General features: G+C 39.4%; 5 protein-coding genes across 8 annotated transcripts in view; 4 read left to right on the forward strand and 1 right to left on the reverse strand.

The window, feature by feature from the left end:
• Positions 1–1,858: 1,858 nt before the first annotated feature.
• On the forward strand, positions 1,859–2,949 carry LOC117784562 (peroxiredoxin-6-like). Of its 2 annotated transcripts, none has more exons than XM_034622322.1 (5): positions 1,859–1,883; positions 1,917–2,037; positions 2,157–2,531; positions 2,593–2,668; positions 2,739–2,949. In XM_034622322.1, exons 2-5 carry the CDS (start codon positions 1,955–1,957, stop codon positions 2,865–2,867), a joined length of 663 nt encoding a protein of 220 aa, XP_034478213.1. In that variant the 5' UTR covers positions 1,859–1,883; positions 1,917–1,954; the 3' UTR covers positions 2,868–2,949. The 2 variants fall into 2 exon arrangements, with proteins under 2 accessions (XP_034478213.1, XP_034478212.1); XM_034622321.1 differs by having other exon boundaries at positions 1,863–1,886; positions 1,918–2,037.
• An 846-nt stretch (positions 2,950–3,795) lies between these two features.
• On the forward strand, positions 3,796–10,919 carry LOC117783340 (ran-binding proteins 9/10 homolog). The gene is made up of 13 exons (XM_034620717.1): positions 3,796–3,889; positions 4,788–6,027; positions 7,466–7,633; positions 7,696–7,886; positions 7,947–8,128; positions 8,188–8,300; positions 8,361–8,512; positions 8,571–8,800; positions 8,862–8,953; positions 9,368–9,436; positions 9,509–9,648; positions 9,745–9,856; positions 9,922–10,919. The coding sequence occupies exons 2-13, from the start codon at positions 4,845–4,847 to the stop codon at positions 10,056–10,058; spliced, it is 2,769 nt and encodes a 922-aa protein (XP_034476608.1). The 5' UTR covers positions 3,796–3,889; positions 4,788–4,844; the 3' UTR covers positions 10,059–10,919.
• Positions 10,056–11,239, forward strand: LOC117783342 (transcription factor Sp8-like). Its single transcript, XM_034620719.1, has one exon. The coding sequence runs from the start codon at positions 10,083–10,085 to the stop codon at positions 10,470–10,472; it is 390 nt and encodes a 129-aa protein (XP_034476610.1). The 5' UTR covers positions 10,056–10,082; the 3' UTR covers positions 10,473–11,239.
• A 48-nt stretch (positions 11,240–11,287) lies between these two features.
• On the reverse strand, positions 11,288–12,057 carry LOC117783341 (succinate dehydrogenase assembly factor 2, mitochondrial). The gene is made up of 3 exons (XM_034620718.1): positions 11,973–12,057; positions 11,734–11,927; positions 11,288–11,677 (listed from the first exon to the last, which is right to left on the reverse strand). The coding sequence occupies exons 1-3, from the start codon at positions 11,988–11,990 to the stop codon at positions 11,407–11,409; spliced, it is 483 nt and encodes a 160-aa protein (XP_034476609.1). The 5' UTR covers positions 11,991–12,057; the 3' UTR covers positions 11,288–11,406.
• Positions 12,058–12,470: 413 nt separating this feature from the next.
• The window catches only part of LOC117785489 (G protein alpha o subunit), a 32,111-nt gene continuing 30,726 nt past the window's right edge, over positions 12,471–13,855 (forward strand). For 2 of the 3 annotated variants that reach the window (XM_034623543.1, XM_034623545.1), the window contains exon 1: positions 12,471–12,610. The gene's annotated coding sequence lies outside the window, so the exon portion shown is untranslated. Of the gene's footprint in view, positions 12,799–13,855 lie in introns of all 3 variants that reach the window. The other variant, XM_034623542.1, reaches the window with a different exon arrangement.

A 13,855-nucleotide genomic window follows, 5' to 3' on the forward strand; every position in this document is an offset into this window, starting at 1 on the left:
AATTCAACTCAAATAAAGAATACAAATAATTTTAAATTCAACAAAATAATTTACAAAAATCTATTTATTTTTTCCCGAATTTGCAATTATTCAAATTGAATTTGCAACAAAGCAAAACGTAAACAGAGAGTGAAAAAAAGAAAGGGAGCGACTTTTATTTTGAAAGTGTTAGTGAGTCTCATGCACAAGGCGATACACACACACACATTCTAGACTCTCTAGAAACGAAAGAGAGCGCTAATTGTTCACTTGTGTTGGTGAGTGTAAAGCGTTTACCAATACATGCAAACAACGTTAGTCTCTCGTCTGTGTGAACGAGTTTCGATTGCGGCTTCTACTTCGTGCATAACAGAGAACGATTGCCGAGAGAGCGAGAAATGGTATGTGTGTATTAGTGAGTAGTATACAAATTAGCAATACTAATGCAGAGTTACGCTCATTCAGTAGTCGAGGCAAATAGGTGTGAAACCAAACGAGTGTCAAAATGTTCAGCTCGTCAGACAGAAAATGACAGTCGAAGTGGGAGCATGACATTAAATAGAGACCAAAAGTGAAGTCTTCTTTTCAAGAAACTGCCTAACAAAATGGATAACTTCTCACTTTCTTTTAATTCTACTAAGTTAAGGTTATTTCAAAGTGATTTACTCAAGTTATTTGTGAAATCTTGTACAGTCTAAAGTGGATTTATCTGGTTATTTTTCAGTGCAACGCAATAACTTGAGGTTCGTTTGAAATTCTCTGGTTATTTTCCATTCAATGCGATCTTTTGAATTGTTTGTCAACAACAACAGACCTTGTACATTTTAGATTAGAAACAGACTTCGGAATTACAATCAGGTAGCGGTGAAGAGGGACGGAGGGAAAGGCCACGTGTAGCGTCTATTAAGGCTGTCGCCTATCTGAACAACCTTAATTATCAATACAGGGTGCCTAATATGAGACGGTACAAATGAAACTGTTCCCAAGATGAATTGGGACAACTTCAAATAGATGATGTTCCTGCAGAATCCAAGTGTTAAACACCTATTCCAATCAGATCATAACTGTGCATTAGTATTGATAGTTTGTATAGCTTCTACTAATACATACACACATTTTCCTGCTCTCTCGGCAATCATTTTCGCAACAATGGTTGAGATTGTATTGGTAATCACGATGCGATGCTCTCTTCGCTCTTTTATTCCCGCGGACGAGAAGAGAGTGTGTATGTGTGTGAATACTATTACATTTACCAATACTATTACAGAAAGATTCGCTCTCTTTGCTTCTTCGTTCTCTGTTTACATTCTAAGTCGAAGATTGCGAATTCTGGAACAGCTGATCGATCATTTTTTGTGGATTGCATCCTCAGGTGAGATGTGGATACTAAGTGGCGCCTCTAGGAAAGTATTCTTGCCACAAAAATAGAAACTGATATCGTTTGTTTATTTCATCAGAAACATGTGAAATTTTAAGTCGAAACCTGACACTGAATTGGAATTATGTAATTTGTAGAATTGTGTATAATATGTATTACAAATTATGTATATCATATAAACATAATTAATAATAATAATTAATACAAAATTGTATAGTATACAAATGCACTGATGCATAATATACTATAATAAAAAGTATACTATTTATAGTTGCAGTTGTATCTTAATTAACCTTAACTAAATGCATATATATACATATACTATATTTACGAATAAATATTCCCTCTTCATATCACATATATGTATGGAAGTCGACAGTTGATAATGAGAGCTGCCGATCCCCTTATCTTCTATCTCTCTCGCTCCCTCGGCTTCTAGGCGAGCTGCCGAATCGGGCTGAGAGTATAAAAGGGAACGTGGCTTGGGAGAATTCATTCAGTGATCAATTGAGCTTCAGTCAAGCAACATCGCAGTAAGAGAATTCTCCTCTCAGTTTCTCATTTCCAAAGAAGAAGAAGCAGAAGTAAGACGTCAAGATGCGTTTGGGCCAAACTATTCCTAACTTTACAGCCGACACCACCAAGGGGCCGATCAAGTTCCACGAATGGCAGGGCAACCAGTGAGTATCTCCCTCTCTCTCTCACCGTCTATCGCTGTCTCTCTCACTCAAATATGTGATATGTGATCAGAGTGAAAATGTGGCTTATATTATATGATTTGTGGTTTCGCATTTGACAGGTGGGTGGTGCTGTTCTCTCACCCCGCTGACTTTACGCCCGTGTGCACCACGGAGCTGGGGAGGATTGCGGTGCATCAGCCGGAGTTTGCCAAGCGGAATACCAAGTGTTTGGCGCACTCGGTGGATGCTCTGAACTCGCATGTGGACTGGGTGAATGACATCAAGTCGTACTGCCTGGACATTCCCGGCGACTTTCCGTATCCCATTATTGCCGATCCCACACGCGACTTGGCCGTATCCCTGGGCATGCTGGACGAGGAGCAGAAGAAGGATCCAGAGGTGGGCAAGACAATTCGCGCTCTCTTCATCATCAGTCCCGATCACAAGGTCCGTCTGTCCATGTTCTATCCCATGTCAACTGGTCGCAATGTCGAGTAAGTAAATCTATCTGTGTTATTCCAAGTAAATCCCCAACTTATTCCGTCTCTTCTCTAGTGAGATCCTTCGCACACTTGACTCCCTGCAACTTGTGGATCGTGTCAAGGTGATTGCCACACCTGCCAACTGGACTGTGAGTCATAAATAATTAATAAGCTATGATTGGTTTTCAACTAATTTATATTTTTTATTTGTGTTCACAGCCAGGCACTAAAGTCATGATTCTGCCCACTGTCAGCGACGAGGAGGCCAACAAGCTGTTCCCCAAGGGCTTTGACAAGGTATCGATGCCATCAGGTGTCAACTATGTGCGCACCACTGAGAACTATTGATAGATTTGTAACCTTGTTAAACTTCCTAGAATTAAGAAAATACTTTCCAAATATTCGAATGTGCCGTAAAAATTAATATACTTAAAAATAAATATTGAAAAGGAATTTTAGTGTCATATAGTATTATTTATACAAATAATATTTTCATAATTATTTAATTAAAACTCAGTTTTCTTTCTTTTTTGCCACAATTTAAAATAAAAATGTTTAGCACACCAATAACAATTTTAAGTACTAGAAAAGTTATTTGGGAGCTAAATAATTAGCTATTATATTTGAAAAATCTTAGATATGAAGAGATTTCTCTAAAATGTATAAAAACACTTTTTCTTCTTAGCTATAAATCTGCTTGTACAAAATTAATTGTAGTTAAGTTTTAATATTAAGTCATGCTTAAATTATTTAATATTTGCTAATTACAATTTCGGAAAATAATTCAAAATAATGCTCTTGCGCGGCTAGGCAAAATGGCATTGTTTATGTTAAGGGTCTGTTAATGGTTAACAGCTTAGTAGCTGCTCGAAATAACAGCTGCTCGTACTGTTGCCAACTTAGCTATTTTTGCTAGCTAGCTCTGGCTATTTTCAAAGATTGATTGCAACAACAATTTTAAAATATTTAGTTATTGGCAATAATTTGGCAAAAAACAAACAATATAAAATATATTTTTAATTTAAATGTATATTAAATAAAGACGAACTTTTTTCTGAATGCTGCGAGTTTGTCGTACCTCAGGGGAAGAAGTTGGCTAACAAAATTTATTTTACTTAATTCAAAAATTTTGCAAATTTCTAACAAAAAATTTTTAAATTCTAGCTCGTTTTGACTCTAAAATTATGGATTTCATATTTAAGCACATTTTGAAATTTTTTCAAAATATCCGTAAAACCAGCCTGCCAACCCGTTTTTTGTTGTGACATGACTATTAAAACAAGTTAGCAGCACTGAAACTACAAATTGAGGTAAAAATCTTAAACAAAAAGTCATTTGTGATTTTTAAAGTGCACTGAACTTCCGTAAAGGTAACAAAATAAAAGTTAAATACTCGCAGTTAACCAAAGGCATTAACAACAAGCTCACAAGCAGACTATCCCAGATCCCACATTGTAATGTATTTTTTTGGCCACCAGCAAATTTTTCTGTATGCATGAGTGTGTGCGTGCGTGTGTGTGTGAGTGTGTAGTGCATACGTATGTATGTGTGTCGACTGTGACTGGTTGCTGCTGCTGCTAAAGGGAAAACAAAGAAAACTTCAAAAAAGAACGACGTAAAAACGCATTTGAAACGCATTTATTAATTGTTTAAGCACTGAGTGAGTTTCTTGCTGTTTAATTAAAATGCAACAGTGTAAAAACTCGATTGAATATTGATTTTTTTATTGCTTCACTGCATTGCTGCATGTAGTTGTAGTCAAGTTATTGTCGTTGTTGTTGCTGCCTGCAGCTGCGCGTCGAAAACTGTAAACTGCTGCTGTCGTTCCCGTTGTTGTTGTTGTTGTTATTATTGCTATTGCTGTCTCACAAAAGTTTTTTCGTTTTTGCAATAGTCAAGTGCATAATTGTTGCTGTGCAAATGCATTTTGGCATTGAGCGTGTGCGTAGGTGGGAGAGGGAAGCAATGCGTTGGTAAGTGATAGCATGTCGATGGTGGGGGGAGCAGTAGCGCAAAGGACAATTGCTGTCAATGCATACACACACACGCACACAGATAGACGCACGCACACAGCTACAGGCTGCCATGTTGATGTTGTCGTTGTTGTTGTTGTTGTTGTTGTTGTTTGCTGCCTTGCACCTGCATCTTCTGCATTTTGCATCTCACATCATCATTCACCCACTCCCGTTACACACACACAGATACAGTCATGATGTTTCTCTGTCTGTCCTTTTGCTTTTAATTGCTTTTTCCAAAAATCTCTCTCAGAGTACCACACAACAACAAAAGCAAAACAAACAACAGTTAAAGCCCCAGCAGCTGAACATGGATTTTGAGCATGCCGATAACGATAACGAAAATGAGCATAATCCGAATTTATCCTCGGAGAGCAGCAGCGCCAGCAGCAACAATAGCAATTTACAGGCAGACGAAACAGCAGCAGTAGCAACAACAACAACAGCAACTGCAGTAGCAGCATCAGCAGCTGTTAATGATAGTGCTGCTAGCAGCAGCTCAGCTGCAGTGCTGTTAATTAACATTGATGCTGTTAGCAGCACAACAAATACAGAACAAGAACAACAGCAACAGCAACAACCACTACAAACTGAAGCTGAACATGAGCATTCTCCCACTCCTACTCTACAGCAACCACAGGCAGCAGAAGCAGCAGACGAGCGTGTTGAGGAGGAGCAGCAGCAGCAGCAGCAGCAGGCAATTGAGGAGCAGCAGGAGCAACAGCAGTTGCCGCCTCCAGAAATAATTGACGCGGACGCCATTGCCGATACAATTGACGCGGGCGCAATTGATAACGATAACGACGCCGTCGTGGAGCGTATTGACGATTACGACGACGAGGACGACGGTGAGGAAGGCGACGACGACCTCGACGAGGAGGAGGAGGAGGGCGACGCCGACCGCGACGCTGTCGCCGCCGCAGCAGCAGCAGAAGCTGGTGGATCAACGTCAGGATCAGTCAGTGGTCAGCAGCGTCTGCATTCTGTGGCCGTCTTGCCGAGCTATTCCACTGCCGGTCAAAGCGTTGCACGTGCCTCACTGCCACCACTATTGCGTGCACCACGCACCAATCACAACAACAGCAACAATAATAATAACAACAACAACAACAATAATAATAATAATAATAATAATATCAACATTAACAATAGCGGCCCTTCAAGCTCATCGAGCAGCTCGCGACGCACGCGTCACTTTTACAGCAACAACGGCAGCCACTTCAGCAACGACATGTACGCCGGCAGCAGCCACAAAAGCTCCAGCCAGAGCCACCAGAGCCACAGCCACAGCTCCCCACGCACGGCCAGCAGTAGCGGCAGCAGCGCAGCTCGCACCCAGAATCCGAATCAGTCGCATCAAGGCGTAGATCCTCTGCGTCTGCTCTATCCGAATGTCAACGAGAACGAGACTCCGTTGCCACGCTGCTGGAGTCCACACGACAAGTGCCTGACCATTGGACTCTCGCACAACAACCTACGTGTCACTTACAAGGGTGAGTACCAAGGGGAAAGTGCTGAAAAGAAGGAAGGGGAGGAAAACTGTTAGTTTTCTTACCCTTGTCGAAAGTATTACAAATTTGTTGCCAAAGGTGTAACGCATTAGATAAATCGGGCAGATATAAAATAATAATTATAATACAGTCAAGAACAACTTCTTTTTTTTTAGACCATATTTTATTAGAATTTAATTTATTTCAAGTTTTATGTTACTTATAATTTATCGCAGTAGTCCCTACAATCACAATTTTATAAAAAAAAAATAATGATTCTTAAGTCTCTTCACAAAGTTTGCTTAATCCCTAATAATGAATTTTTTGTAATCATTATTATAAACTGCTTTAATTTAAAAAAAAAAAACCGTAAAACCGTATCTTCTATTAATTCTTATTATTATTATTGTTATTAATTTTTTCTACTCAAAACTCCTAATAACTTATACATCCTAACCAAATCTGTATATTCAAACGAAATACTCTAACATTTAGCTGTTATAGGAAATAAAAGTCCAAATGTAAGGGTATCAAATCTTCTATTATTATATGACCTGTATCCCCTATTGAATTAGATGATCAGATGATCAATTCTTCGGCGTGTCGTAAATAACCTGTTTTATTCAATAGAAAATTGAACATACAAATATTAGAAGCTTTTAAAAGTTAATCTCTGAATATATTTAAAATGAATCATTTCAAATATGCTTATCACATACACATACATACAGACATTTCGCAATCAGCAATAGCTTGAAAAATATAACTTAACCTAGAACCTAGCTTTTGAAAAAATAAAGCATGAAATCAAAAAATTGGGCAAACTCCAAACTGTAAGGCACATTATGTTATTGTTCCGATTGTTGCTGCTGTTATTATTGTTTTTGTCTGCTTCCCCTTCTTAAAGGACAACAACAATAGTATGCGCACAGCTGCTGCTGCTGCGACAAGCTGCCATGTTTGGGCTAAAAGCAACAGCAACAACGCGTTGGCGTTAAGTTGTGAGGGTCTCAATTGTGTGGTTGGAGCACACTAGTTGTCTCTCTCGCACGCGCAATGCAGCTGTTGAGAGTGCTACTGCTGCTCTTGTTTTGTTTTTCTGCTCCCACTTCTCACACGCTTATTCGCGTGGTGCTAGGCTTGTGTGAGTGCGTGTCAAACAGCTGATTGGCTGCACGAACGTGGGAGATAGAGAATGAAGGTAAAACAACTACAGTGGGCAGTCGATATGATATGATGAAACCGTAATTTGCAAATTCACAAAGTTAAATTCTAAAACGATAAAACATCACACCATTGTTTATTTTTTTTTCTTAATAGATTATATTACTAATGACTTTTTAGTCAAACAATAAAAAATATAATAAAACACACTTGGCTTAATTATATTCAAAAAGAAATAACTAACTGTATACATATATATATTATCATTAATTTCCAGGAGTGGGGAAACAACACATTGAAACAGCAGGCTCTGTACGAACTGCATACCCGATACCATCGTCCTGTGGCCTTTATTACTTTGAGGTGCGGATCATTTCAAAGGGTCGCAATGGTTACATGGGCATTGGACTGACTGCCCAACAGTTTCGCATGAATCGCTTGCCAGGTTCGCATTCCACATTTCTAGATGATGCAATTTGCTATAATATAAATTGTGTATACTTACAGGTGGAGACAAGCAGTCGTATGGCTATCACGGCTACGATGGCAACTCGTTTAGCTCCTCGTGCAATGGCCAGTCATATGGTCCTACCTTTACCACTGGCGATGTCATTGGCTGTTGTGTCAACTTTGTGACCAACACTTGTTTCTATACTAAGAACGGTGTCGACCTGGGCATAGCATTTAGGGACTTACCAGTGCGTATACCTTGATTAAATCCATCATAATCATGCCATATTAATTAATATAATTTACAGACCAAACTCTACCCCACGGTCGGTTTGCAAACACCTGGCGAGGAAGTGGATGCCAATTTTGGTCAGGAACCATTTAAATTTGATAAAATTGAGGAAATGATGAAGGAGATGCGTGCTAATGTACTGCGCAAAATCGACAGAAATCCTCATTTGCTGGAAACGCCCGAGAACCTAATGAATAGGCAAGAGTCCAGAAATTTCGCTCAATCTCAAAAAATATTAATATTTCTTTCTATCGCAGACTGGTCTCGACTTATTTGGTGCACAGTGGCTACTGTAAGACAGCCGAGGCTTTTAATGGCTACACACAGCAGACTTTCGATGAGGATATATCTTCAATCAAGACACGTCAAAGTCCGTTACTTTAAATTTCAATTTGAACACTTTTATTAACATTGTTTTTCTCACCTGCAGAGATAATCAAGCTCATACAGACGGGCAAAATGAGCCAAGCCATTGAGAACACGCTGCGTGCTTATCCGGGTCTCTTGGAAAATAACAAGAATCTTTGGTTTGCACTCAAGTGCCGTCAGTTTATCGAGATGATCAATGGCGCTGATATTGAGGTTAAATTTCTAAAAAATTCTGCAAAATAAATAAATTAAATGAGATTTTTTCTTACAGCATGCCAATAATAAAGTAACCGCCACCACACAGACTATGCCAACAAATCAAACATCGGTCATACAGTCGACCAAGGCGTTCAAGCACAGCAAAAGCGGCAGCGGTAGCAGCACCACCAACAGCGCCACCAGCACCACCACCGCCATCAACACCAATACCAACAACCAGCCACAAAACAACACTGCGAACTCAGCTGTGATAAAACCAGGCGATAAACCAGAACCCAAAAAGTGTGTTATATTCAAAGTTTCTTAACTAGTTAAATTCTACAATTATTTCTCCCCTTTGCAGCATGATTATTGATGACAACTCCAACAAGTGTCCGGAGCACGATTCAAATAGCATGGACGTGGAAATGGAGCCTTGCAACAGTCACTCCAATGGTGTGTTTTTGTTTTATAATCATAAAATCAGGGATTGCAAAATTCAAGCTCGATGAATGAGAAAATGCCATATGCACTTATTTTGGATAGGGTATTCTAGAAATTGACAAAATGAAAATTTAAAATTTGTTTGGTTTCTTAAAGTAGTTGATTTAAACTCCTCTTTATAATATTCATTTATTTGAATTAAGAGATTGAAAGTTGAGGAAAGTCCAACTAAATTTTCAAGAAATGCTCAAGCGCATCCAAATCAACGGCTTTCTTATTTTAAATAGACGAATATTAATTGTATTTTGACGGTCGTAGCAAGTTTAGACTAAGCAAGTTCAAGCTGTTATCGTAAGTTTCATACAATTAAATTTTTAAAGCTATGAAATATGTCTAAAATATATATTTTTTTAATATACTCAACAGGCGATTCCTGTTCTAATGGCAATGCCAACGCAGCGCGTAACTCTCTAGATGCCATCGATGAGGAAATGGGTAAGAACTGAGACAGCAACTTGCAAGATTTTCAAACAAAACTCTAACTAAACATACTAATTATAATCACAGATGTGGACGTCTCGCCCTCTTCTCGTAATTATGGGCGTGTCATTGAGAAGATACTGGAATTTGGCAAGGAACTGTCCAGCATGGGACAACAGCTGGAAAAAGAGAACCTCATGACTGAAGAGGAGCGTCAAATGTTAGAGGTGCTTAGAAAATATCTTAATTGTTTCTTAACACTGATGAAATATGTTCCTTTTCAAAAATACCTTTTTACATATATAATTTGTAATACTTTGCAGGATGCATTTAGCTTGATTGCTTACTCAAATCCTTGGTCCAGTCCTTTGGGCTGGCTGTTGTGTCCCTCGCGACGTGAAAACGTCTCCACCACGCTCAATTCAGCCATATTGGGTAAGTTAACTGCAAGCTGCAACTGATTGACGAATGTTACCTCATGTTTATAATGATTGTTGCAGAGTCGCTCAACTTTAAGCGCCGGCCACCACTTGAATATTTGGTGGCACACGCAGCGGAGCTATTGAAACTAATTGGACAGCATTCTTTGGGTGAGGATGCTTTCATTACCATCGATGATGTGTTTCCGCAAAATTGACCCAGTTCGCCGACGCTGCTGAAGATGTTCGAGACCACGCTGACTTTACCGCGCACCAGCGTGCTAACCGAACCGCTGGGCAGCGTACCCTCCACATCGACGGCTGCCGTACAGACCACCAAACGGCGTCGTCGTCGCCGTAACAAGCGTCGCCGCAAATCGTCCATGTCGAGCAGTGAGGCGCCCTCATCTAGAACTTATGATCCAGTGATGACGGCAACCAGCATACGTGGCGGCAGTTCAGGTCCAGGTACAGCACGTCGTGGTCGACATAGGGGAGTTAGTTCCGCATCAGCGGCAGCGGCGGCAGCAGCAGCAGCGGCAGCAGCAGGAGCATCGTCATCGGCCATGAGCGGTGGCAGCAGCCCGGCGTTATATGTGGATCCGCACGATTACTTCGAGACACTCGACTAGATTAAGATTATCAGCAATTTGCAATCTGTAATCTGTAGTAGGTTAATTCTGTTGTTACTTCAAATTTTTTACATGCGCGCTCCCCAATGCGTCTATTTAATGCCCTTCTTTTAATGGTTTAACAAATTAATTATGCTAACCTAATACTACGGTATTGATGCGAAATTGTTCAGCAATTATGTTTTTTGGCCTTTGATTTAGCGAGATTTTAATAATGTTTTAAAGCATATTTTTATATAATTAGCCTTTCGGATGTAAGCATAAAGAAGTGTGTGTAATATTATCTTATGTATAATTAAACAATTATTAGAAGCCGTGCTGCGCCACGCCTCCATCCCCACATTTTTTAACTATATGGCATACAATATTGTGTATTGTTTTTGTTTCAATTCGATGCCAGATGATGGAAACGAGAGATCACCAAAATAGATTTAAATGCAATACCAACGCAAAATCTTTAGCATATTTAAAAATGTTCGTTCATTTAACTTTAAACTAGTGTTACAAGAATTTTGCAACAATTTAATCGCTTGAATCAAATGCTAATACTGAAATATAGCTAATCATCATTTCAGTCCCAAAATTGTGAACAATTGAAATAAATGGAAAAACATTCAAGTAGTTATTATGTGAACAAATCATGATTCAATGCCCAATTAATATTGGATGCAAAATTATACATTTCGATGGATTTTTTCATAACGAGCAAATTTTAAGTGTAATATTTCGCTGTAGTAGCATATAAAATTAATCAATAAGTATATACATCAGACATCGTTTAAATATATATATATACATATGTGTATTTCAAGAAATTTAACAATTTGATTTTTTATTAACAATTACGAGTGCGACAAAAAAGAAACATGTTTATAAAATGCAAATTAAGCACATAATGTTTATCGTAAGTATCTAGAATTTATGTAATGCCCCTCTATAAGTCTGGCTGTCTTATACGTTGTACGCGTTCCGCATTTTTGACATGTTGCTTTAACATCTTCATGATTTCCGTGTCATACTCGGGCGGCGTGGGCTTTGTCTCTGTTGCCCAGTAAAAAATATCCCAATCGTTGCTCACACCATTGATAAGCTCATCGTAGAGCGCCGTCTGCTCCGCATTGAAATCCTTGAGATACTTGGCCACAAAAGTGCTTAGCAATAGATCGTTTTCCAACATTCCCCGTTTGCGAGATTGATACAACAATCTGGAGTACATGACTGGGTGTATATTTATGAGAGTGATGTATATTCATATACCTACCGCTGTTTACGTGCCTGTAGGGGCTCATCAGGTCGAACAGGATACTGAGGCAGCGGCAAATGACTGGGATCCTCATAGTCAATCACTTCCGGAGGCGTTGCATATTCTGTTTTGTCCGCACCACTTTGGCTGCTGCTGGCAAAGCGCTTAGGAGCTGCCCACGGGAGCAATACACGGCGTGCGGCTGTGGAGCACTAAAATTTACTTTATTAAAGCCCCAAAGCAAGTCAATAACTTACCAATAACTGACGCAACATTTTATTTACTAAATATTAAATTTATTGTTACGAGAACCCCAAGCGCTGCCACCTCGTAGATAAAATTGCCCTTTATTTAAACGTTGCCAAGGTGGCAGCCTTAAAACAAAAAACCAAAAGAACCTGCAAAAATAACAGCTGTTTGGACCAGGGCTGCACTGTTTATCTGCTGTAAAGTTACTTTTAAAATCAATAACTTTAAAAAAGTTTGATTAAAATTAAAAATTCGAAACTAGATAAAATAATGGAGAGCATTTTTATGAAGGTTTGAAATTCGTCACAAAATTAATTCTAAATTCTTTCAAAAAACTTAAAAAATTCTGACAAAAACTCTGCAAAAATTTTAAAAATTCTAGCTTCAAAATTAAGAAAAATTCCAATTCAGGTGAATTTTCTTGGGTGTGCACCCAAATATTCATTTTGATTAAATTAGAACAAGTTGCCAGATTCGGAAATTTTGCAGGGTGGCAACCTTTGGACCTGGTGGCAGTCAGTTTGAAAGAGACAGCGAGAGGCAGCAAAAGTGTGTTACAAGTTTTTCGCACACCCGAAATATTCCAAATAAATTAGAATTAATGCAAATTTAAAACAGAGTGCAAGTGCTAATCATTGTGCAACGGGTAATTGTGATGTTAATGTGGGCTTGCCAATAAGCAAAAGCTATCAGAAAAGAACTGAAAACCAGCGAAAAGAGCAAAACGGGTGAAGAAGAGGGTGGCCTCTCTCTGTGTGCTCTCTGCCCTGCTCAGCTCGTGTGTGCAAGTGTTGTGTGTATACGCTGGCGCTGGAAACTAGGCGGTGGTAAAATGTAAAGCCGAAAAAAAAACGAAGAAAATTTGCGCTCCCGCTGCCCGCCCTGGCGGTGGGTGGGAGACAGTGTGTGCTTGCATGTGTGTGTGTTAGTGTGTGTATAGAGAGTGCGTAGTGTGCGTGTGCGTGAGAGTGCCAGCGTGAGAGTGTGAGCAGCGCGGCCCGAAACTACTAAATGGAAATTTATACCAGCGCTTAAAACACCACCCAAGCAACCACCCAACTAAAAGCAAAACGCGACGCACCCACGCAAATGCCGCATACAAAAATAAAGATAGAATGAAAGAAACTAACTGTTTTGTGTTAGCCACACAAAACGCAGCATCAATTGGAAATAGCCACTATCCGTCTCTAGTGTAACCACGTCGTCTTAGCCGGCACAACGACCCGTTTTAACACAGTTTGCGCCTACGCCCACGCACACACAACTACACACACAGTCAAACAAATATATACACATACAAATCGCAGGACCTGGCCACACAAGCCTGACTACATGCACAATTTTCAAAAAAAAAACCTACATGATAAATTGCCAAAAGGCGAAAAGTTTTTCCTCTTGTTTTTTGTAGTCATTTTCGATAGCATTTGCTGATTAGATAAATAGAATTGATGAATATATTTTCAATATATATTATAATATAGTACATAATTTCTATTCAAGCCATATGCAAATTGGCTAGAGCACTTTGCTGCCTGTTGTTGTTGTTGCTGCTGCTGCTGCTGATAACAACTACAACAAAGGCTCTGTTCATTATTATTATAGCGCGCGCCCTATTGGACAGACAGACAGTGGCGGCCATAAAATTATGCCCACTTGTCAAGCAGACACATTGGGCATACTGTTATCTCACTGCCGGTGCGTGTCTGCATCTGTGTATGTGTAAAAGCGTGTGTGTGTGTGTGTGTGTGAGTCATTGCTCATTGAGTTCTTGTCACTTCCCGTGTCTGAACGAGTGAGCGGTCAGTTGTTATTGTTTATGCAGAAAAAATCCAATTGGAAGCTGCGCGCTCGGTTGCCATTTCCCACAAAAAAATTAAAATAAAATTAAAAA

This window comes from Drosophila innubila, assembly GCF_004354385.1.
Source record: "Drosophila innubila isolate TH190305 chromosome 2R unlocalized genomic scaffold, UK_Dinn_1.0 1_C_2R, whole genome shotgun sequence".
NCBI classification, from domain to species: Eukaryota; Metazoa; Arthropoda; class Insecta; order Diptera; family Drosophilidae; genus Drosophila; species Drosophila innubila.